This window comes from Artemia sp. Qi Xiang Cuo, chromosome 19 (genome assembly GCF_049724085.1).
Source record: "Artemia sp. Qi Xiang Cuo chromosome 19, ASM4972408v1, whole genome shotgun sequence".
NCBI lineage: Eukaryota > Metazoa > Arthropoda > Branchiopoda > Anostraca > Artemiidae > Artemia > Artemia sp. Qi Xiang Cuo.
Window position 1 is genome coordinate 23,563,693 of NC_142812.1, and position 26,758 is coordinate 23,590,450.

General features: G+C 36.8%; 1 protein-coding gene across 2 annotated transcripts in view; it reads left to right on the plus strand.

Annotated features, from left to right (window-relative positions):
- Positions 1-12,301: 12,301 nt before the first annotated feature.
- The window catches only part of LOC148940629 (facilitated trehalose transporter Tret1-like), a 54,486-nt gene continuing 40,029 nt past the window's right edge, over positions 12,302-26,758 (plus strand). The window contains exon 1 of one of the 2 annotated variants that reach the window (XM_089105195.1): positions 12,302-12,564. In XM_089105195.1, coding sequence (XP_088961321.1) covers positions 12,345-12,564 — 220 coding nt within the window. In that variant the 5' untranslated portion in view covers positions 12,302-12,344. The remainder of the gene's footprint in view (positions 12,565-26,758) is intronic. The other variant, XM_089105194.1, reaches the window with a different exon arrangement.

Below are 26,758 nucleotides of genomic sequence, written 5' to 3' on the forward strand. Positions count from 1 at the left end.
TTGGAAATTGAAAGGCTAGTGCCCTTTTAAATAGTTGGAAGTGATTAGAGGGCAAATAACCCCCCTTTCACGCCCACCATTTCCCTAAACACATCCAATCAAATTTTGAGACAGCAATTATTATTATTTTTTTTAGATCAGGGCCCTTCGTATCGAAGGAATTGTTGTAGGAACTTTGAAAGGGCTCATTCGATTGAAAATAGAAAGGGCTAATGCCCTTTTTAATAGTCGAAAGTGATTGGAGGGCAACTGGCCCCCCTCATAAGCCCACCCTCCCTTTTGCCCATTATGTTTAAAAACTAAATATGATTTTAAAATTAAATCAAAATGCATAATTACCACACTCACTTTTATCACCTTAGTTATAAAGTGGCGTAATTAAAGTTTTCCTAAAATCATTAGGTACTTCCCCTTTTTCAAAAATCATATTCATAATCTTCAGTAACTTATTTCTAACCTCAGAGCCACCATATTTAAGAAACTCATTTACCACCCTATCAGCACTTGGAACCTTATTATTTTTTAGTCCTTTTAGTAGTGTCGCTAATTCCTCCTCACAAAATAAATCTTCCTTCACATCCAAGGTATTATAAAATTTTTCATTTTCCTCTATATCTCTTCCTTCAACTCTATCTCGGTTAAGCAAATTCTCAAAATGTTCGGCCCATCTCTCTTTATTATTTTTCTTATCCCTAATTGCAGCCCCATTCCTATCTTTAACTGGGCCAAGTCCGCATTGAATACTCCCTCTCAATTTGTTAACATGCCAGCACAATATTTTACTATTATGCCGTCTAGCTGCATCTTCCAGATCATCAGCAATTTTATCCATGGCCTCCATTTCACATCTCCTTAGTTCATATTTTAATGCTTTCTCCACTTTCTTTACATTCCTTTTGTTTTCATACGCTCTATCACTGAGATAATTCTTGTACAAGCCCTTTCTCCTTTCAATCAAACATAAAGCTTTTTCACTAATATTCTTAGCTGCAGTTCTAGGTTTCTTCCCTAAGACACCTTCAGCAACTTCACAAATTATATTTCCAAAATTCTTCCAACCATCTTCCACATTATCAAATTTTAAACTCTCAAGTTTAGTATTCAACTGTTCCTGGAAAAATTCTCTCAAATTCTTATCCTGGAGTCTACCTACATCATAACTTCCCGGGAGGTAGTTACCCTTCCGATATTTCAGCTTTAAATTAACCCTTGACACTACTAGATGGTGATCTTTACTCTTAACATCAATAACGGCACTCCTATACACCCTAGTATCTTGTATTGATCCTGCCAGTCTTCGGTCTACTATAACATAATCAATAAGGTTTGCTGTCTTACTATCACGTGAATACCATTTTAACTTATGAGCCATTTTAACCAAACACCGTATTGGTTATAACTAGATTGTTATACCTACAAAATTGCAAAAGTCTGTATCCATTACTGTTTTCTTTTCTACAACAAATTTACCAAGGCTAGGGCACTATCTGTCCCTTTTTCTACCAACCTGGACGTTAAAATCTCCCAGTAAGAACATCATATTCCGACCTTGGACCCTGTCTAATTGCTCCTGTAACTGTAAGTAATATTCATCTGAGTCACTAGTATCTCCGTCAGTCGGTTCTACATTTCGAGATAAAAATTCCAAAATCAACTTTGAAACATCAAGTGACAAAGTAGTCATGAGATAATACTACAAAAATATTTCAAGTCTTACATTTCAACGAAAAAATTTCGAACTGGACTTTGAAACATTTACAGAATGTAACGTTGACAAAAAATAACGCTACGAAAACATTCCAAGTGTTAATTTTCAACGAAAAAGATCCTGAATTGAACTTTGAAACACCGACAGAATGTAGGAGTGACAAGGCAAACCTCAACACAAAACTACAAAATATTCCAAGTCTTACATTTCAATGAAAAAATTCGAAAATAAACTTTTAAACCACAAGAGAGTGTAACTGTGACAAGGTAAATCATGAAATAACGCTACGAAAAATATTCCCAACTTGCATTTCAAGGAGAAAATCCCAAATGAATGTTGAAACATCAGCTGAATGTAACACTGACTAGGTAGACCAGTACAAAAATATTCCAAATCTTACATTTCAGCGAAAAAATCCGGGAATGAGCTTTGAAACTTCAGCAGAATGTAGCGCTGACATGGTGAACCACGAGACAACAGTACAAAAATATTTCAAGTCTTACATTTCGATACAAAAATTCTATAATGAACTTTGAAACATTGACAATATGTAATGGTGACAAGGTAAGCCACGACACAACAGTATAAAAATATTCTAAGTCTTACATTTCAACAAAAAAATTCCAAACTGAACTTTGAAACATCTACAGAATATAACGTTGACAAACCACAATGGTACAAAAATATTCCAAGTGTTACATTTCAATGAACAAATCCTGAAATGAACTTTGAAACAACGACAAAATATAGCACTGACAAGGTAAGCCACGACACAACAGTATAAAAATATTCCAAGTCTTACATTTCAACAAAAAAATTCCAAACTCAACTTTGAAACATCTACAGAATGTAACGGTGACAAGACACAACGCTATGAAAATATTCCAAGTGTTACATTTCAATGAAAAAAAATCCTAAAATGAACCTTGAAGCATCAACAGAATGTAGCACAGACAAGGTAAGCTCCGACACAACAATATACAAATATTCCAAGCCTTACATTTCAACAAAAAATTCCAAAATGAACTTTGAAACATCAAGAGAGTGTAAAAGTGACAAGGTAAATCATGATATAACACTATAAAAATATTCCAAGTCATACAGTTCAACGAAAAAATTCCAATGGCTTGGTATTATGTGTGTGTATATTTGTGTTCGTGTGTGTTTTGTGTGCGTGTCTGTTTTTGTGTGTGTGTGTGTTTATTTGTGTGTGTGTGTGTAGTTGTGTGTGAATGTCTGTTTTTGTGTGTGTGTGTGTTTGTGTGTGTGTTTTTTTTGTGTGTGTTTTTGTGTGTGTGTGTATGTGTGTTAGAGTGTGTGTTTTTTGTGTTTGTGTGTGTGTTTTTGTGTGTGTGTTTGTGTTTTTTTTGTGTGTGTGTATGTTTGAGTGTGTGTGCTTCAAATGTTTGAAGACGCTTACAATGATGATGATGGGTGTCATAGGGGTGCTAGAAAGTAGTTAGAGTGTGGTATTGTGGCCTGAATTTCTTGCGAAAACCCGAATGAATGAGTTGAAGTAAAACTTTGAAAAAGAAATGTCTGAAAAGTTTTTTCTGGGAGATGGGGCGATGTCAGTGGTGTGTCACAGAGGCAGTAATAGTCTGAAATTGTGATGTGAAATGCTTAGAGTATCAAACACTAGCAAAGCAAGGGGGGTGAGTTCTCTGTTTCAAAAATATAATGTTTAATATGATTCCCGTAGTTTGATTTCGGAGTGAGAAGATTGAAAATGCCTTAGGGGGGGGGGGGTGAGGGCTAGTACCATATGGATGATTGGGGGATGATGAGGGCTGGTGCCAGTGTGAAAACAGTCTGGCAGTGCCATTCCACTGTGGGCTATAATTATACTTTTTAACGGTTTGGGCACCTACTCTTCTCGCAAGATGAGCTACTTGTCCTCAAACCTCTCCCATTAGGTTTTGTTGCTTAAGATAAGCCCTTCCGTTATTAGGCAGCACCCGTGTGTGTGTGCCATGCTCGGGGGATTCCCCCATGGGGTCCTTTTCATCTAGCTTGTGAGATACACTGGCGTCATTCATATTAGACTTGGTCACGGAAATCCGGGGGATCTTCCAGAAAAACAATGTAGTAAAATGGCTAGGAATCATGCCAATATAGAAGAAATAATAGAACGCCTGGAATCCCGGGTGGGCTGCCAGGGGTGGGAATCTTGCTAGCTGAGCGCTAGAAACAGGGATACTGTGATGTCAGATGCGGGTAGACCTTAGTAATTAAAGCATAATTTCCATATTATTCCCCTTTTTTTAATAATTTTTAAATTATCTCGAGCGAAAGCATTTTTTAACCTCCTTTATCACCTTGCTCAAGTCCAGATTCTGTCCCCGGAACGAGTTGACACTGACCAATCTTGGGTGGGTGGGGGGGGGTTGCTTCCCTCCGATAAATTCGACTCTTAAAAGAGCACTTAAACTTCCGATTTCCAATCCAATGATCCCTCTTCAAAGTTTATATAGCCACACTTTCCATAAAAACCCTTATATTCCCTCGGGGCATAACTTACAAACCTTGCCCTGAAGGCTCTGGGGGAGAGGGGGGTCTCATCCTGACAGACATATTTTCTGGACTTTTAAAGTACCGTATGTCAAACAAAATAGCTATATCAAAATTTGGATTGGAAGTGTTTCGGGAAATGATGGGCGTGGGGGGAGGACTGGTTGCCCTCCAATCACTTTTGACTATTATTAATTAAAAAAAAAACTTTTTCACAAATAAGTTTTTCAGAAAAAAAAGTGAAGAACTCCATTAAACCAAAAATGAACAAAGATAGAATCAAATTATCTACCAAGCATACAACTACCACAAATTAGTATCAATAAATAAATGAAACCCAAACAAACAGAAATAAAAATAGATAACAGAGTCAAACTCAAAACGAGCAGAAATTAATATGAGTAGGGTTCTAAGCCCCTAGGCTTTCTAAAAGCCAGAATATAATTTGTACTTTACTGAAAAAAATCCAAATGAATTTAATGAAAAAAATGTGCATTGTCAGTTTAATATAGGCCTACATATCCTTATATTTATTCCTTAAATTCTTAATTAATTTTTATTCCTTAAAGTTATAAAAATGAAAACATTTAAAAAAAATTTTCAGTAAAGTACAAATTATATTCTGGCTTTTAGAAATCATATGGGTTTAGAAGCCTACTCAAGTTAATTTTTGCTCGTTTTGAGTTTGACTCTGTTATTTATTTTAATTTCTGTTTGTTTTGGGTTTCATTTATTTATTGATACTGATTTGTGGTAGTTGTATGCTTTGTAGGTTATTTGATTCTATTTTTGTTCATTTTTGTTTTAATGAAGTTCATTAATTTTTTTTGAAAAACTTATTTTGTTGAAATTTTTTTATAAATTGATTTCTGTTTGTTTTATATTGACAAAGTCTTTTTCAGGGAAAAAGACTGTGCCTCTTCTAAAGTTAAACAATCATCCCTTCCATAAAAACCTTAAATAACCCCTGGGCATAACTTAGAACCCTTGCCCCTAATCTCTGGGATTTGTTTCAACCCCAAAAGCCATTTTATATGATATTTAGACTATTTTGAATAGAATGGCTATCTCACCTGATGAGAAGATGTCTCCTGATGGGAAGACGTCCACGTGAATGGGAAGATGTCTGGGTGGCCATACCGCATAAGAGATGACTGACGACTCCTCTTGAATGCCCTAAATGCCTATGGAGGCACAGGAGGATCTAAGGTCTAAAGTAAGACTATCTCAAAACTTCTATTAGATGCATTTCGGGACAGTACGACGTGTGTGTGCGTCTGTGTGACGGGGGGGGGGTACCTGCCCTCCCATCACTTTGACTCTTAAAAAGAGCACTAGAACGTCTGATTGCCAATCCAATGTGCGTCCTCCGAAGTCTATATGACCATGCTTTCTATTAAAAACCTTATATGCCCCCAGGACATAACTTTCAACCCTTGCCCTGAGGAATGGGTGATTTGTTATCCTCAAAGACATAATTTTCAGACCTTTCAAATACGTTGAAACAAATGGCTATCTCAAAATTTGATTGGAAGTGTTTGGGGAAATGATGGGTGTAGAGGGGGGGGTGCATTTGCCCTTTGATCACTTTTGACTAATGAAAAATGCACTAGTCCTCTCAATTTCCAATCGAATGAGCTCTTTTTGAAGCTTCTATGACAAAACTTTCTATAAGAACCTTACATGCCCAAGGGCATAACTTACTACCCTTGTCCTGACGACTATGGGGGGGGGGGGGGTTATCATCCTCAAAGAAATAATTTCCAGAGCTTTAAACTACACTGAACAAAATGGCCATATCAAAATTTTGATCGGAAATGTTTGGGGAAATGATGGGGGTGAGGGGTGATACTCCCTCAGATTACTTTCGAATATTAAAAAGGATAATAGCCCTCTCAATTTCTAATCAAATGAGCATGAAGTTTTTGTGACAACAGTTTCAATAAAAACCGTATATGCGCAAAGGGTATCAATTACAACCTTAGCCCTGGGCTTGTCATACTCAAAGACTTAATTTCCGGACCCTTCATCTACGTATAACAAAATGGCTATATAAAAATGTTGATCGAAAGTTTTGGTAAATAATGGGCGTGGGGGGGGCATCCGCCTTCCGATCGCTTTCGACTATTAATAAGGGCACTAGCCCTCTCAATTCCTAATCGAATGAGCCCTATTTGAAGCTTCTACGATAACGCTTTCTATAAAAACCTTATATGCCCCCCAGGGCATAGCTTACAGCCTTTGCCCTGGAGGATGGGGGGTGGCTGTCTTCCTCAAAGACATAATTTCTGGACCTTTCAACTACATTGAGCAAAATGGCTATCTCAAAATTTTGATTGAACGTGTTCGGGGAAATAGTGGGCGTGAGAGGGGGGTTAGTTGCCCTCTAATCACTTTCAACTACTAAAAAGGGCACTCGTCTTTTGAATTTCCAATCGAATGACCCTTTTTGAAGTTTCTTTAACAACACTTTCCGTAAAAATCTTGTATGCCCAAAGGGCATAACTTACAACCCTTATCCTGAGGGCTCTGGGGGAGGGTTGTCATCCTCAAAGACCTAATTTTAGAATTTTCAACTACGTTGAAAAAATGGCTATCCCAAAATTTTGATTTGACGTGTTTGGGGAAATAATGGGCGTAGAGAGGGGGGTTACTTGCCCTCCAATCACTTATGACTATTAAAAAGGGCAATAGCCCTTTCAATTTCCAATCGAATGAGCACTTTTTGAAGTTTCTACAACAGCAATTTCTATGAAAACCTTATATATCCCTAGGGCATAACGTACAACCCTTACCCTGACGGCTGGGGGGGGGAAGGGTTTTCATCCTCAAAGACATATTTTCCAGAATTTGAAACTAATTTGAAGAAAGTAACTATCTCAAGATTTTGATTGGACATTTTTGGGGAAATGGTGGTCGTGAGAGGGGTTAGTTGTCCTTCAATTACTTCCGACTATTAAAAAGGGCACTAGCCCTTTCAATTTCCAATTGAATGAGCCTTTTTGAAGTTTCTTTAACAACGCTTTCCGTAAAAATATTATATACCCCCACGGAATAACTTACAACCCTTACCCCGAGGGCTCTTGGGGGGGTGTCATCCTCAAAGACTTAATTTTTAGAATTTTCAACTACGTTGAAAAAATGTCTATCTCAAAATTTTGATTGGATGTGTTTGGGGAAATAGTGGGCATGAGAGGGTGTTAGTTGCCCTCCAATCACTTACGACTATTACAGAGGGCACTAGCCCTTTCAATTTCTAATTAAATGAGCCCTTTTTGAAGTTTCTACAACAACAATTATTATACAAACCTTATATACCCCCGGGGCATAACTTACAACCCTTGCCCTGAGGGCTCTGGGGAAGTGTCCTCCTCAAAGACATGATTTCCATATCTTTGTACTACGTTAAACAAAAGGGTTGTCTCAAAATTTTGATTAATTGTGTTTGGGAAAATGGTGGGCGTGGTAGGGGTGTTAGTTGTCTTCCAATCACTTTTGGCTATTAAAAGAGCACAAGCCCCTCCAATTTTCTGATCGACTGAGCCCTTTTTAAAGTTTCTACGACAGCTCCTTCGATACAAAGTGCCCTGGTCTAAAAGAAGCAAACCAAAAATAAATAAATAATACATTGTGCCAACATCGTTCGTTATTAAAGAGGGCACTAGCCCTTTCAATTGTCAACCGAAAGAGCACTTTTTGAAGTTTTTACGACAACAAATTACCATCTTAAAATTTCTATCAGATGCGTTTCTGGAAAATACGACGTGTGTGTGGGGGGGATATTTGCCTTCTGATTACATTGACTCTTAAAAAGAGCACTATAACTTCTGACTACAATCCAATGAGCCCCCTCCGAAGTTTATACGACCAACCTCTCTGTAAAGACCTTATACGTCCTCAGGGCTTAACTTACAACCCTTGTCCTGAGGGCTATGGGGGGGGGGGGGGATTTCATCCTCCAGGACATAATTTCTGGACCTTTCAACTATGTTGAACACAATGTCTATCTCAAAATTTTGATTGGATGTGTTTGGAAAATGGTCGGAATAGAGGGGCAAGGGGTCTGGTTGACCTCCAATTACTTTTGACTGTTAAAAAGGCCACTAGAACTTCTGAGTACCAATCAAATAAGCGCCCTCCTATGTTTTTACGACCGCACCCTTTCTATAAAAACCTTATATGCCCCAGGGAAAAAATTACAACACTTGCCCTGAGGGTTGTGGAGGAAGAGTTGTCATCCTCAAAGTCATAATTTCCGGACCTTTAAACTATGCTGAACATAATGGTTATCTCAAAATTTTGTTTGGATGTGAATCGTGAAATGATGGCGCGGGGGATTGGTGCTGGTTGCCCTCCAATAACTTTTGGGCATTAAAAGGGCACCAGCCCTCGCAATTTCAAATCGAATGAGCTCTATTTGAAATTTCTAAGACATTTCTTTCTATAAGAAGTGCCCTGGTAAAAAAAAAAACATTACGCCCACATCGTGCTTTACTTAGGCAGCGTTATTGCGCTACCTATTTGTTTTTTTATTTCTATTATACAGCATTGGAAGTGCCGATTAGACCAAGTAAGCCCCCCTCCCCTAAAATTCATCTTATGGGCGCCCATGTTCCTTAGATATTGCTAATACGCCCTTTTGACAAACAGCATGCACAGTATGTTTTGATTATGCTCGGCATTCATCTTCAAAGTTGTGGAGGGTCATCTTATTCCCATAGGCATAATTATTTAATCTTTAAACTATTTTGTGTAAGATAGCTATTTCAAAATTGCGATTGAGTGTTTGGAGTGAGATCAGCTAAAAAGAGCATTGGAGGGGGCTGTCAGCCCTTCAACTGCTTTAAAATATCCCCCTCAACATGTCCAGAAAGTTTCAATTTAACACCCTCAGTAGTTCTTAAAATAGCCTCCTCCAAAACCACTTTTTCCATAAAAACCTTATATATTAATAGTGGCAACTTACAATGGGTAACTTGAATAACTTACAGCGCTTGCCAGCAAAATGGCTATTTCAAAAATTTTAATGATTCCATTTGGAGGGGAAAGAGTGCGTGGGGGGCAGCTTGTCCTCCGATCACTTTTTACTCTTAAAAAGGGATCTAGAGCTTTCGATTTCCAATCCAATAAGTCCCCTTCAAAGTTTATAAGACCATCCCTTTCATAAAAACCTTATGTGTTGACAATGGGAAACTTGCATAACTTACAACCCTTGCCCCTGGGCTGTAAGGGATTTTGTCAAAAAATGGAGGCAACCCCGGAGGCATTTGGGGAAAAGAAGGCGTGGAGGCTAGTTGCCCTCACTTTTGACTTTTAAAATGGGCACTAGATCTTGCGGTTTCCAATCGAATGAGCCCCCTCTGAAGCTTATGTGATTATCCATTCCATATGAAGGGGCTCAGGGAAAAGATAAATAAATAATGATAAAACGTTGAAGTTTTATGGCTCTTTACTATTGTTCTAGGCGTTTACCCCCCCCCCCACACGCCTCTCGTGGCGATTATCCCCCGGAAAATATCCCCTGCCGAAACACCCCCCCCCCAAAAAAAATAACCCCCGGAAAATTATCCCCCGTGGAAATACCCCCATAAAATACCCCCGGATTTTATGGAAAATACCCCCCCCAGAAAATACCCCCATGGAAAATAAGGCTTTCCAAATTTGAGAATTTTATTTGGGTTTTATTTTTTTTTTAATCCGTAGGAGGAAGGAAATTTCGTACTTGTTTATTATGCGCCACTCTCTGAAGTTTAAGCTGTGTAAAATTCGAGAACACACCAGTTTTTTTACAATTTATTTTTTTTTTTTTTTTTTGAATTTTTTTGGTAATATTATTTTTATATTAGATAGATAGATAGAGAAATAGCCTACATTTTAAAGCCAAATATACGGCCATGAACATAGTAAAATAACATAAATGAAAGGCAAAAATAAGATAAACTTTGATCAGCGATTATCATAAAACACTTAAATGAAACATTACAATTACTTTATACTGGGATTTTTTTTTTTTTTTTTTTTTTTTTTTTTAGTTAACAAAAGTTCCAGATTCCTAGCTATTCTTCTGTAATTTCTCAGTGGCCATACTTAGAAAGAATTGTATTATGACATCAAACTTACCAAATACTTTACCCCCCCCCCCCCCGTTATGTGCAAATATATAGCCCAAATTATATACTTGCCATATATTCTGTCACTTGTCTTTGACTAGTCTCGCGCTAAGCTGAAAAAAAAACTAACGAAAAAACCGGTTTTTTCTCGAGTTTTACACAGCGGAAACTTGAGTGAGTTGCCCATAACACACAAGTACCAAAACTCCTTTCCCCTACAGAAATCAAAAGAAAACTCAAATAAACTCCTCAAATTTGCAAATATGCAAATTTAATATGCAAATATAAGGCCAAAATTTATTTTTAAATTAACGAAGAAACTAACGAAAAAACTGGTGAGTTCTCGAATTTTACACAGCGTAAACTTGAGTGAGTGGCGCATAATACACAGGTACCAAAATTTCTTCCCCCTACGGAAATAAAAAAAAACTCAAATAAAACTCTCAAATTTGGAAAGCCTTATTTTCTACGGGGAGGGGGGTGGGGGTATTTTCCTGGGGTATTTACCGGGGGGGAGGGTTTATTACAAGGGGTATTTTCCGCGGAGGGGGGGTATTTTTCGGGGGGTATTTTCCGGGGGGTTAGTCGTCGGGGGGGGGGGGGTACACGCCGGCCACTCTTTGCTATAAATGCCTCTGATTGACACTTCTTGGAATGTTTATGCTAACAATACTTTGGTTATTTTCAAAGGTTTGATGGGTTTGCATGATTTTTTTTTCTATTTTTTTGTAGGAGATTTATTTTGACGTTCAGACAGCGTTCATTGAGCACAGTAATTACGATGATTTAATAAGTAATTGCTATCAATTGCAATAAGCTCTGTTGAACACGGGGATAACTAGTCAATTGGATTATAATTTTGTAAATAAGTGATAAATTTTTATAGACTTATTTCTAAAAAAAAACCATCAACAAAGGAACTATAGAAAAAATATAGATCAATCCAAGAAGAATAGTAAATTTTATCCATGATTGTATGGAAAGCTTAATAATTATGTTACTTATTTATTCTCTAAGAAATATTATGCCTGAAATCATACCCTACATTTTGATTGAACTCAGAACATTCAAATGATAGGATTCACAAAAATGTATGATAATATACTCATTGCATAACTTCACTCACATTAGACACCGGTGTATTTCTATGTAATTAGTTTAGTAGTTGAAGCTTTAATCAGATTGGAGCAGAGATGGAGTGTGCGACAAATGTGTTGGCTTCAGCAGCTTGATGCTGCAATGTAGTAATGGCTTACTAAATGGCTTACTGCTGAATGTTTATTAGTCTATGAGAAAAGGTTTGTTGTCCCACATAAGAGTAAAGTTTAATCAATTGTTCCGTCGTTTCTTAAATCTTAAAGCGAGAAAATGCATCTCCACCATCACGTATGTGATAATTTATTTTGGGACTACATTTCAGGGTGAGTGGGCAACATTGGAATAAACTAGAAGGGAGGTCTTTGGAATAAACATTGGAATAAACATTGGAACTGTGGTATTTTGATTGCCTAATATTACAGTTAAATGTAAAATTTCTCTTTACACAATTCTTTTTTTTTATGAATTTGTTTTCCGAGTAGTGCTTTTTATTTTAGCAAAATCATCAAAAGTAAAAAGCAGTATTTATTAGCCCAGTAACAATTGTTACGCTCCCAATCTGGAAACACCTCCTTTCAAGTGCTCCTCTACCCCAAAATTTAGCGTGACTCTCCATCCGTTATTGACGCTCCGTGACATTAATATAATCAGTTGAAGTCCTAGAGAAGCAATTATAATATTAAACAATTCTGTAACGATGAGAAAAACAAAGAGAAACTGACAGAAACTAAATGACGTTTTGGAAAAATAATTAATTGTTTTTTATGGCATTCTAAAATTGCAATTCATGGAGGTATTGTGCCCAGAGCTTAGTCACCATCAGTGAAACACTCTTTTTGGAGGTCAAACTGCTTCAGCATCGTCGGCTAAATCAGTAACATAAAAGCGAGAGACCAAATAGTTTCGTTAGGAATATAATGCTAAGAAAGCCATTTTATCTCCAACTTGGTGTCGCTATAGCAGCATCTTTTTCATTTTTATCATTTGGAGCTGTGCGGAGTTGGAGCTCCCCCGCAGTGCCCTCGTTGCTGAGTAACAATGTAATTAACCAATCAGAGGTTGCCATCATTAGCAGCTTGTCGCCACTTGGAGCAATTCCTGGCGCTCTTTTGGCAGGACCATGTATGGATAAATTTGGTAAGATCTATATTTACACTTTTTCTTTTTACGTTAACGCAATACCTAATTATGGGTACCATATGATTATTATTCTTTTTGAAGTGCATCTTTACATATATATATATATATATATATATATATATATATATATATATATATATATATATATATATATATATATATATATATTTCTCTCCCAGACTTCTCCAAGCACCCATTCGTAGCTAGGTCGACTCTGGCTAAGTCAACCCATGAGTAAAGTTAAATGGGTGACCCTTGTCGCTAACATATATAATCAGCGCCCTCGGGACTTGATCACCTCATCCAATGGATAAGGGATTGGATGTCCAGTGTACCAACCATTCGGCTAGGGCAGCTTTTTGATTATATTTCTACATTATTTTTAAACTGGACTTTCGAGAAAACCATATAGTCTGAGAAATTACAAGAGTTGGTAAATAGAGGTTGTCTCAGAATTGTCAGAACAGTGCTTTGGTATCACCCTTAATTAAATCTGATTCATTATACTGAAGAGATTATTAACGCAGTTTAGCATTAAAAGAAAGTCATTACTAGGTGTTCTGTGATGGTATTTTTTTTGGGCGTTAGCATGAGCCCCTTCGCTTAAGTCCCTTTCTTCCTACTTTATACCCAGCTATAAAACCCAGCTCAATTTTAGCGTTAATTAAAAAAAAATCAACTGAAAGCCAGGAGCTGGATTAAAACAGAAGACAAACAGAAATTATTCCATATATGAAGGTGATATCTCCTCCTTAACCCCTCACTCTTCATGTTCAAGTTTCTTTGTATTTTAAGAAGTTTTTATTTTAATTAAACCGTTCTTATATTTAGGAGTCGTTCTTAAAAAAAAAATGGGACATTGTTAACTTTAAATTAAAAAGTGAGGGACGTGGAGGGGCGTGGAGGGGGTGTTGGAATAATTTTTGTTTGTCTTAAATTTTAATGTTGCTCCTTATTTTCAGATGGAAAACAGGTTGTTTTTTTTAATCAATCTCTGTTCATTTTTCAACAATACGTGGGAATCCACCACCTTTTTCCATGGAAAACTCCCCCAGGATGAAAAAATTCTCCGTGGAAGGTTGTTCCTGCTTAAAACCCCCTGGATAATTCTATCCCTACTGAAAATTTCCCCTGCGGATAATTCCGCCTGGAAGGTTCTCCTTAACCTACATTCATTTGAAAAGAGACTTGTTTTTTTTGTTTTTTTTTGCAAATCATGCCGGAAATCTCCTCCTCCGTGTAAAATTTTCCCGGGGTCCCCTTCCCTCAATGGAAATTTTTCCCGCGAAAAATCCCCCCTCTCTGCGGAAAATCCCCAGGCAAATCCAACCCCGCTGAGAGTCTTCCCGGGACAATTTTTGCCCAACAACTTCACATACGAAATTTAGTCGCTAAAGACAAAGTAAGATAAATAAAAAGAATTTTGCTTAGGAATTCTGACCAATTCTATCCGTGTACAATTTTCCCTGGAAGGTTCACCCCCAGAATCTACCATTCCCACGAAAAATCCTCCCCGTGGAAAATCCCCCCGAACTAAAAATTCTCCCCTCCCTTGAAAAATGTCTATATACATCCCAATGCCAAATATTGCATAAAAACAATGGGCAAATTTTATCACTTACAGCCTTTTCTCCAGGTGCTATGGGAGGGGAGGGGTCAGGTTATCCCCAAAGGCGTATTATCAGACTTTTCAACTATTCTGGACAAAATGGATGTCTAAAATTTTTGATCAGATGATTTTGGATGAAAAAGAGAAGTGAGAGGGGGTTTGTTGCCCTCCAATCTTATTGGTTACTGAAAAAGGGTGCTAGAACTTTTAATTTCCGCTCGATTTAGCCCTCTCCCGATCCTCTGGAGCAACCATTGGTTCTGTAAAATCACCCCTGCGGAAAACAAAGAACAAAAACAAAAAAGTAACAAACAAATGAGCACGCACTCGTAATCTTTCTTCTTGCAAAAATTACAAAATTCAATATTTTTGCAGATGGGAGTTTGAAACCTCTATTGTGTGGTTTTCTGATATACTGAATCTGATGGTGCGATTCTCTTTAAGATTCCTTTCCAACCTTTTTTGAAAATCAGGAAAATATTCTCAGGCTCTTAGCTCTTTATGAATAATATTGAACTCAATTAATTATACATATTAGGAATCAAACAGTTCGTGATAACAAATTGTAAGTAAGGAGCGACCCGGCTCAATAGTAACCGAAACTCTAAAAAACTGAATTTTGATACCAATAGATACATCAAAAGAATCAGATTTTTATGTTTATTTCAAATATATAAGTTTTATCAAGTGTAATCGTACCCATCAGTTACGCATCAGTACCCAAAGTTACGTGACTGAGAAAATTTACCTGATTTTTGAAAAAAGAGGAAAACACCCCCTAGACCTCAATCGAAAAAAGGGACAAATACCCCCTAAAAGCTATAGAACCTGAATGGAAATCACACCATCAGATTCAGCGTATCAGAGAACCCTACTATAGAAGTTTCAAGCTCCTATCTGCAAAAATGTGGAATTTTGCATTTTTTACCAGAAGAAAGATCACGGATGCGTGTTTATTTGTTGTTGTTTTTTTCCCCAGGGGTGATTGTAACGAACCAGTGGTCCTAGAATATCGTGGGAGGGCTCATTCAAACGAAAATTAAAAGTTCTAGTGTCGTTTTTAAGTGACCAAAAAATGGAGGGCAACTAAGCCCTCTCCCGCTCTCATTTTTTCCCAAAGTCACCCGATCAAAATTTTGAGATAGCCATTTTGTTCAGCACGGTCGACAAATAGAATAACCATGTCTTTGAGGATGACTTAATCCCTCGGATTCCCCGGGGGAAGGTCTGCAAGTTATGAACTCTGCCCAATGTTTACATATAGTATTGGCTATTGGGAAGCATACAGAAGTTTTCAGGGGGTATTTTTTATATAAATGTTTGATATAAATGTCTTTACTTTTATGACTTTAATAAGTTAAATAATATTAACATTTTGATTACTGCATATCAGTATATGTATATTAAACTGCCAATGCACATTCATTTGTATTTTTTTCAGTTGGGTGCAAATTATGTTCTGGCCTTGGGAAGACATAAGGGTTTTGAGCCTTACTCATGTTACTTTCTGCTCGTTTTCAGTTTGACTCGGTTATTTATTGTAATTTCTGTTTGTTTTGGGTTTAATTTATTTATCGATGCTGATTTGTGGTAGTTTCACGCATAGTAGATTATTTTATTTTATTTTTGATCATTTTTGGTTTAATGGAGTTCTTTAATTTTCTTTGAAAAACTTATTTTGTGGAAATTTTTTTTATTAATTTCTTTTCGTTTTATATTGACATAATCTTTTCAGGGAAAAAGAAAATAATTCTTTAAATCTTTTGGTTTTTTAAGACTCTCTAATTTGACCTGCTATTTGTATGCTGGAGAAAAATTTTCAGCAATTTTCAACAACATACACCCTTTTAAAAATTTGGAAACAAATAGTAGTTTTTAATTTACTTTATACCTCCTCTAGTTGCCCTGAAATAGAAAATTTGATACCGTTCGCAAAACAAATCTGTTTACTTTATTGGATAGCTTGGATACACTTACGCTATTTTGATTTGGTTAAATTTTAAGAGCAGAAGTAGCCCCAAAAGTTTGAACATAATACCCTCAGTCGTTTTTGGAATACTGCTGATAATTATTGGGAATTAGCATTAACACAATGCATTTTGATTTGATATCAAGGGAATATTTAAATCTCAAAAATAAGGGACCAAGAGAAGAGTGGACATAGATGATGGACTGGTTGAACTTTCGTCCCGTTTAGCGATTAAAAAAAACCTTAGTGTTTCTAACTTTCAACCAAGTAAGTTCCTTTTGAAGTTCCTCAAAAAACTCTTTTAATAAGAGGTACTTTGATTTAAGCAAAAACAAAAAAAAAATACATTGTACCTACATCTATCTTTACTATAAAAATGTCAAGCCTTCCAATCACTTTCGACTGTTAAAAAGGGTCTCAATCTCCTATTAAAAAGGGAAATGGTGGGCGACTACTAAAAAGGGTCTCAACTCGACTATTCAATTTCCAATCGAATGAGCCCTTTTTGAGTTTCTACGACCGCGCTTTCTATAAACACCTTATATGCTCCCAGGGCATAAATTGCAACCCTTGAACTGAGGGCTGTGAGGGGGTTGTCATACTCAAAGACGTACTTTCCAGAACTTTCAACTACCTTAAACAAAATGGCTATCTTAAAATTTTAATTGGACCATGTTTGGGGAAATGGTGGGCGTGAGAGGGCCGTTAGTTGCTCTCCAATCACTTTCAACTATTAAAAAAGGCACCAGCCCTTTCAATTTTCAGTCGAATGAGGCCTTTTGAAGTTTCTACGACGACGCTTTCAATAAAAAACTTATATGCCCCCAGGGCATAACTTACATCCCTTGCCCTGAGGGCTGGGGGGAGGGGTTGTCATCCTCAAAGAACTAAGTTCAAGAACTTTTAACTACGTTGAACAAAATAACTGTATCAAAATTTTGATTAAATGTGTTTGGGGAAATGGTGGGCGTTAGAGGGGGGTTACTAGCCCTCCAATCACTTCCGACTATTAAAAAGTGCACTGACCGTTTCAATTTCCAATCGAACGAGCCCTTTTTCAAGTTTCTACGACAAAGCTTTCAATAAAAACCTTATATGCCCCCAGGGCATAACTTACAACCCTTGCCCTGAGGGCTGTTGCGGGAGTTTCATCCTCAAAAATATAATTTCCGGACTTTTTAACTACGTCAAACAAAAGGGCTATCTCAAAATTTTGATTGGACGTGTTTGGGGAAATGGTGGGTGTGAGAAGGGTCTTAGTTGTCCTCCAATCCCTTTCGACTATTAAAAAGGGCACAAGCGCTCATAACTTCCAATCGAATGAGTCCTTTTTGAAGTTTCTACAGCATCACTATCTATAAAAACCTTATATGCCCCCAAAGCATCACTTACAACCCTTGCCCCGAGGGCTCTGAGGGGGTTATCCTCCTCAAAGACCTAATTTCTCAAACATTTAACTATGTTGAACAAAATGGCTATATAAAAAATTTAATTGGATGGGTTTGGGAAAAAGGTTGGCGTGAGAGGGGGGTTAATTGCCCTCCAACCACTTTCGACTATTAAAAAGGGCACTAGCCCTTTGAATTTCCAATCAAATCAGCCCCTTTTCAAGTTTCTACGACAACGCTTTCAATAAGAACCTTATATGCCCCCGGGGCATAACTTACGACCCTTACCGTAAGGGCTGTGGGGGAGGGGGTGTCATCTTCAAAGATTTAATTTCCGGACCTTTCAACTACTTTGAACAAAATGGCTATCTCAAAATTTTGATTGGATGTGTATGGATAAACGGTGGGCGTGTAGGGGGTGTTAGTTGCCTTTCAATCACTTTTGACTATTAAAAAGGGCACTAGCCATTTTAATTTCCAATCAAATGAGCCCTTTTTGAAGTTTCTACTACAACGTTTTCTATAAAAATCTTGCCTATCCCCAGAGCATTACTTCAGACCCCTCTTCTTGGGGCCGTGGGGGAGTGTCCTTCTCAAAACCATAATTTTTATATGGAAATCAATTGTACTGAACAAAAGAGCTGTCTCAAAATTTTGGTTTAGAGTGTGTGGGAAAATAGTGGGGATGGAAGGAGTGTGAGCTGCCTTCTAATCACTTTTGACTATAAAAAGGGCATAAGCCACTCCATTTTCCAATCGAATGAACCCTTTTCAAAGTTTCTACGACAACTCCATCGATACAAAGTGCCCTGGTCTAAAGAAAAAATAAAAAAATAGATAAATAATACATTGTTCCAACATTGTTCTTGGAACATTGTCAACATTGTCCAGCAGCGCGATTGCGCTGCCTAAGATAATTCCTCCAATCCCAGTAATTTTTAGCTCCAAATATGAAATTAATAAATTAGACTGAAAATTAAACAATATTCATTATCTGAATTCCTATTAGTTGACTTAGTGGCATTTTAAGCCAAATGTCAAAGGGGCTGGCAAGTGTGAAATGACTCTGCAGTATTTTCAAATTAATTTCACAGGCCGCATGATCATTCATAATAATTTTTGCTTGCTTTAGGCTGCACACCTTTAAATGATCAAATTTATTTTCGTTTTGAGTTTTCAAGTTATTTTTTTAATTTCATAGAAAATTTAATTTTTTTATTTACTAAATAGAAAAAGACATTTTTTTTCAAATGAAAGTAAAGGTCAAGCTCAGTAACTCTTTTATATCAGCTTTGGTAGAAATTAAATAAAAAAAACAAGTTTTTTTAACTGAAAGTAAGGAGCGACATTAAAACTTAAAACGAACAGAAATTATTCTGTATATAAGAGGGCTGCCCCTTCCTCAACACCTCTCTCTTTTCGCTAAAGTTTTTTATTGTTTAAAAAAAATAGAGTTGTGAGAAAGTCAAACTTTAGCGTAAAGAACAAGGCGTTGAGGAGGGGACAGCCCCTTTCATATACGGAATAATTTCTGTTCGTTTTAAGTTTTAATGTCGTTCATTACTTTCAGTTAAAAAAACTTGTTTTTTTATTTAATTTTTGAACATTTTTGAATAAATGCAGGTTTTGATCTTGGCTCACAGTACATGAATAATTAAAACAAAATTTTCATTTTATTTACGAAGGTTTTTATTAGTATTAAATATACGTAACTTACGAATTAACTTACGTAACGAACTTCTATATTCATATATTTTTAATATATATATTAGGGGGTTCGCCCCCTAGTCAATACCTTGCTCTTTAAGCGAAAGTTCAAATTTTGTTCCAATTCTTTAAAACTGACTGCTTAATCACAAAGGCCGTTAATTAGAATAAATAGCTCTTATGAAAGTACTAAAACATCTCTGGCTTAAAGACTGAGGTAGTGACAAGTGGGTGAACCCAATCATTTATGTAATATTTTCTGTTCGTTTAAAGTTTTGATGTTGCTGCTGTTGCAGTTGAAAAACTTGTTTTTATATATTTAATTTCTGATCTTTTTTAAATAATGCTGGGAAGTCTGGCATCCCCTTCATAGAAATACCCATTCCTCCATTAAAAATTCCTTCCGAAACAGCGTCACCCCCCGAACCCCCGGGCTCAGTCCTGTACGCAAGACTGTGGTTCGGGGGGGGGCCAAATAGTTTCAAACCAATAATTTGTGAGAAAAATCAGAAAATTATGGGACAATGAAAAAAATCGTGAGTTTTAAGGGAGGGGGGGAGGCCCCGGAGGCCCCCCTGCGTACTTCCCTGCCCGACACCCCCCCCCACTACCATGAAAAATCTCCCCTGAAAACGTCTGTACTGTATACTTCCCAATAACCAATACTATATGTTAACATTGGTTAAAGTTCATAACTTTCAGCCCTCCTCCCGGGACCTTCAGGGGATTAAGTCATCCTAAAAGACATACTTATAATATTTTCGACCATGCTGAACAAAATGGTTATCACAAAATTTTGATCAGATGACTTTGGGAAACAAATGAGCGTGGGAGGGGGCCTAGTTGCCCTCCATTTCTTAGGTCACTTAAAAAGGGCACTAGAACTTTTAATTTCTGTTCCAATGAGCCCTCCCACGATATTCTAGGACCACTGGGTCGATACGATCACCCCTGGAAAAAAAACAAACAAAAAAACAAAAAAAAAAATAAACACGCATCCGTGATCTTTCTGGCAAAAAATGGAAAATTCCACATTTTTGTAGATAGGAGTTTGAAACCTCTACAGTAGGGTTCTCTGATACGCTGAATATGATGGTGTGATTTTCATTAAGGTTCTATAACTTTTAGGGGGTCTTTACCCCTTTTTTCGAAAATCAGCCAAATTTTCTCCGGTGCTTAACTTTTGATAGGTAAAATTAAACTTGATGAAACTTATATATTTGAAATCGGAATTAAAATCTAATTCTTTTGATTTATCTATTGGTATCAAAATTCTGTTTTTTAGAGTTTCGGTTACCATTGAGCCGGGTCGCTCCTTACTTACAGTTCCTTACCACGAACTGTTTGATCAAGAACAATTTGTAAAAGTGTGTACAGAGGGGGTTTTAATTTTCACATCTGCACTGGGATCTTAATGATTTCTAATGATTAACACATCACACTTTAGGACTTTTCCCTAAATAATCCCTGAACCAGCATAAGTGGAAAGAGGTACACCATATTTATATAAACAACCAGTGGGGAGGTTGGGAATGGGTAGACGGATTATTAGATAAGCATGTGACTAAGAACCATCTTCATTGCCTTCAAAGATATATATCGAGAACTCCTTGCGCAGTCTTGGTCTTTATCACCAGGTTAGCATTTGGGGGGCGGGGGCAAGGGGGGCGGTAAGTTCCCCCCCCCCCCAAAAAAAAATATGCATAATTTTTTTATATATTCCATGCTCCTGACCATCTGAATATGGACCCCTCTTGGCCTCCCCCTCCCAATAAAAATGCTGGAGATTCGCCCCTGTTTATCACGTAAATACGTTTTAAGACCACACTAGCTATACATAACGTATGACAGAAAGAAACAAAGTATGAGAAAATACAACTAAAAAATAGACTAAGACAACAAAGGTAATTTCAGCCAGTGGACAGAAAGAAGTGAACAGTCAAAAGAATATATTTCGGTGCAAAACAACGTATAGGGATAATTACAGAAGAGCTTAAAAGGACCCTAAAACGTATTACCGCTTATCCCACTTATTGACTACTTTCTGCAGCAGCTGCGTCAGAGATTCCTTAGTCACCGAAAGCCGCTGGAAACACTGCAATACCTACTTCCTCAGCACTGTATTTCCCTCAACGAAGAAAAAGCAAAGGATATTTCGGATACTCTGACTAATTTTTTGTGTCTTGATGCAGTCAGCCATAGGGGAAGCTTGCAATCTGAGTTAGCTCTGTGAAGGAGAATGTAGATACAGTTGGGAAACATGTCACCAAAACATTTCATAACATGCTTAAAAGAATGTGATAAGAACTGTTTCCTCACCCTACGTAGATTTTGGAAGATTGGTGCAACTATTCTCGCCACTACGGCTACGTTCGAGCGTTCTTTGTCTACCCTTAGAAGAGTGAAATCTTATGCCAAGAATGCCCCAGGTCAGGAACGGCTTAATGGATTAGCCTTATTATCAATACACAGGGATGTTCCAGTGAATGTAGAAGACGTTTTGGACAAACTAGCCCACAACAAAAAATGGCGGCTTGCTTTCATTTTATAATTATATATTTACGGTGTTGTCTGAATAAAGAATGTATATTATAATCTAAAAATCTTATTTATCTTTTTTAATCAGTGCTACCATCCCTCAGTCAGTTTATCCATCTCCCCCCGAAATTTGTCGTTGGGTTCGTCCCTGATTATGATCACTGAAATCAGTAACTCATAAATCAGTCTTTATTTTTTGCCAGCTGGTAATAGAATTTTCTGCTCCTGAGAGGACATCCTGTATTTTGGAGGATCTGCTTTGTGTTTTCAGTAAAGCGCTAGTTTTTAGGAATCCATAAATATTTGAAAATATTGCGGGTCAGTTAACTTGAGCTGGTTTGTACATATACCTTGTGCAGTCGTCCAAGCAATAATTTTTACTCATTTGAAGTCTCGACTTCGCCTTTTCTTTCCGTAAGAAAAACTTTGTTTTCTTAAATATATATCATTCTATGAATGATTATATCTGATTCTTTGACCTTAACTGGTTTGCCTGGATCCAAAAAAAATGTTTATACAGACACAAATGCGATAATTTTAATCGGAGAATGTTCTTATTTTAAGAAATCAAACATGCAAAATAAGAAATTTATATGAACAAAAGGTGACATTATAATAAAGACCTGAACACTGTGAGGGGCGTAGAACTGAAGGCCCTACGTACATGGGTGTGTTCACTTGCTTTTGAGTAGTAAAATAAGTCTATTCACATCAGAATTAATGACTAATTAAAAATTGCCGGTTGGATAATTGACGATTGATGTTTGATGGTTTGGCCTTACCGGTCGGGTGATTGACGCTTGATGGTTTGGTTTGGATCTTTTCTTATCCCTATTTTTGCTTTTCTCCCTTTATCCTTATTTTTGTGCAACTAAACTGGTTAAAGATTGTGACGGCCAGCTAAGCCTGGCCAGCTATGCTTCGTCAATAAAGGAACACTTTTTTTCCTTTTTTCTTATTAAATAAAATATTTACAACACACATAAGAACATGATACTCTTCTGAGGTACCCAAGAGCCCGAGTCAAGGCTTTCCAAAGAGGTAGTCTATCACACAATGAGAAACAATTATACCCTCACTCAAAATTTATATTGCTAAAATGCTAAAAGGTAAGCCTTTAACGATAGTTGGATTCCTTTGGAGGACATCCCAGAAAGAAAAAAGGAAAAAATAGTGTTCAGAAAATCGCCTATTTCTGATTTAGATTCTTGTTCATCAGAAAAGAAGGTCTCATTCTCCCTGGTTAAGACAAATATATCTGCATCTATCTTTTTGAAGATTGTTACTGCCAGAGCAAGGCGATGGCACGTAGCTCACTTTTTGGGTCCGTTTCACTGATGAATTTCTTTATCTTTTCAAAAACATACTTTTCTAAAAGTGTTAAGGGACTGAGCTTATTGACATTGCAAAAAAGAAGTTTTTCTTCGTGATGTAAAGAGCAAAGTTCAAACTTTAAACAAACAAAAATTAGTGCTTTGTAGAATATGCAAAATGTAACTACAAAACTAGCTCAAACGATCTGACTCTTGATATTTTTTAATATCTTTGAAATTCTGAAACTATTTCTTTACCAAAAACACAAAATATACCACAAAAAGCGCTATGTTTTCTTAGAAGAAAATTCCATGAGTAGCCTGAAAAAAGAAAAAAACTAATCTGTAAGACTCAATAGTCTTTCACCGATCATGACATCAATAACTTTTAGTTTATAATTATAATTTCCTAAAAACTCAAGAAAATTACGTTTTAAATTTTCGGACCACTTTCAGTAGAAAACTTTTTTTGCAGAAGTAGGTGACCTATGTTGGAGTAACTAAATTGCAAAGAAGCTGATTATTTCCATTTCTAAATGTTTATCAGCTCCTTTTTTTGAGTTGAATTATTATTCTTTTTTCTCAAAGCGCTTGATAGAAAAAGGAAAATGTGATCAAAAGTAGTATTTTACCTTATACTTCTAAGGGTTTATGTTCCTTCCTATTCTATTCTAAGGGGCCTATACACCTTTTCAAAGAGAGTGAGTACCCCCTCACATGGCCTTATACTTTGCATAAGGCTATAGGAATTACCGTGCTATTTGCTTGATGCTCTACACCTTTTCAAAGAGAGTGAGTATCCTCTCACACCTATGTTCCTTGGTACCTTTCCAAGCAAAGTGATCAAACACGTCATAACGTTTTTTTTTCCAAAAACTAGAAATTTTCAAATTGCGTAATCAAAAAATGGTCTCATTCTAGAAATACCGGTTTACAGCTACTTATAATAAGGTTTTTTTTTCTATATATATATCGAGCAAATTGATCGTTCTGGGTCAGTTGATAAACAGAAGTTATAATAGGCTTAGAAAAATCGCTTTATCCACTCGTTTTAGTTGACAATAAAATAATTGTATTCGTATATAAATATACATTATTTATAGACTAATATAAGAAATAACCTTTTATATTTCCTATCTATCATTATGAGTTTTACACAGAATTATCTATCATTTGAGTTTCACACAGAAAGGTAACTTCTGTAATTATGCAACCTCTCGAAGCTAAGATCAATTTCGCATGTTCATAACAGTAGTTCAGATATTTTGATTAGAAGGCTGTTTTTTCGTGAGATTATATGTCACTGCACTCTTCTTAATTAAGCAAACTTAAACGATCTTCGCTTGCTCAGTTAACAATTTATAATGAGCTACTTGTATGGGCGCGTGTCAATTTACTCAAGGGAGGGGGGGGTAATTATTGTAGAGAAAAAAAAGAGGAGGAGTTGGAGGATGGGCGCCCATCATTAATATTCTGAAAATTTCAAACGTAAATTTCAATAAATTTAAAAATGTGTTTATGGCATTCCAATACAGTTAAAGGCTATTTTAGTCTAAATGTTTATTATGTACCTTTAAAGAAATATCTTGTTATTTTTGTTTTTTTTGTTTTTTTGTTTTTTTAAGACTATATAATTAAGCAAACTTAATGAGACGATCATCGATTGCTCGGCTAACAATTTATAATCAGCTACTTGTATGGCGCCAGTCAATTTACTCAAGGGGGGGGGGTAATTATTGTAGAGAAAAAAAAGAGGAGGAGGTGGGGGAAGGGTCGCCCACCATTAATACTCTGAATAAATTTAAAACGGAAATTTCAATAAATTTAAAAATGTGTTTTATGGCATTCCAATACAGTTATAGGCTATTTGAGTCTAAATGTTTATTATGTACCTTTACAGAAATATCTGGGTTTTTTTTTTAAGACTATATAATTTAGAAAACTTAATGAGACGATCATCGATTGCTCGGCTAACAAGTTATAATCAGCTACTTGTATGGGTGCGTGTCAATTTATTCAAGGGGGGGGGGTTCTATGTGTTTTAGGATGATTTAAGGCTACAAATTACCTAGTGAATAAATAAAATTTGATTTTTCTTTCCTGGATTCTGACATTCAAGCGTCAAGTCAAAAACGACCAAAGCTCAATGACGATGGTGAATTCAATTTTGAAGATATTTTAGGAGAAGGTGACATACCGTCACCTGATAATTTGAATATATCGACATTAGACGATTTATTGGTTATGCTAAACAATATTCAAAATCCTCAAGAATTCCATTCTTACCAAAACGACCCATCGTATAAAACACTAAAGCCCGTTGGGGAGACTAGCATGAACTTGAGGAGAGATAGTGTAATCCACTATGCGCCACGAAAAGTTTATACCGAGCTAGCTGTAAGTTCCACGGGAAGCATGATTTAACTTTTATATTCAACTCAGAGATGGCCTTCATGTACTAAATTTTAAAAAAAACGGGTCAGCACGCCCCTCTTAGCCTAATCAAATGCAGATTCCTTCAAGGTGTAACAAAACTTAGCATATGAAAAAAACACACCTTTGCTTCGTGTATCCTTCAATGGAATAAGGACCTTCTCGCGAAGTTTTTTGTCCATATTTCATTTGAAATCTTAATTTAAGCAAAATTAACCGATCATCGTTTGTTCGGCTAATAATTTATAATCAGCTACTTGTATGCGCGTTTGTGTATTTACTAAAGTGGGTAATTATTGAAGAACAAAAAAATGGGGGGAGGGGGAAAAAAGTCTTAATCAGATAGTGCCTTAATATTGATACATGACTTTAGTAGGTGGTAAACATCTGACTAGACATGAAATGCTTCATGAGAAGTAGGTTATTGCTTCTTACTGAACCAATGGCAAATCTTTTTAAAATGTACTTTACTTTATTGCTATTACAAATAGTAGATTTGTAAACGGGTAGATTTGTAGGAAAAGGAATCTGCTTCTAGTCTGATCGCTATTTTTTATGGATGGCTAGAATTGTAGGAAAAAGAGTCATTTTTTTTTAAAATGAGGTATTAAGACAATTATTGAGTTGATTTTGTTTTGTTTTTTTACTGTATTTTATTGCTATTAGTCAAACGTTGCGATGTGTTTGTGTGTGTGCGCGTTTGCGTGCGCGCACGTGTGTGTGTGTGTGTGTGTGTGTGTGTGTGTGTGTGTGTGTGTAGTGTGTGTGTGTGTGTGTGTGTGTGTGTGTGTGTGTGTGTGTGTGTGTGTGATGTGTGTGTGTGTGTGTGTGTGTGTGTGTGTGTGCGTATGTGCCGGTGTGCGTGTGTGCGTGTGAGCGTGTGCGCGCGCGTGTGTGTGTGTGTGTGTGTGTGTGTGTGTGTGTGTGTGTGTGTGTGTGTGTGTGTGTGTGTGTGTGTGTGTGTGTGTGTGTGTGTGTGTGTGTGTGTGTGTGTGTTTGTGTGTGTGTGTTTTTGTGTGTGTTTGTGTGTTTGTTTGTTTGTGTTTTTCTGTTTGTGTGTGTGTTTGTGTGTGTGTGTGTGTTTGTGTGTGTGTTTGCGTGCGTGTTTGTGTGTTTGTGTGTGTGTGCGTGTGTGCCTGTGTGCGTGTGTGCGTGTGTGCGTATGTGCGTGTGTGGGTGTGTGCGTGTGTGTGTGTGTGCGTGTGTGTGTGTGTGCGTGTGTGTGTGTGTGCGT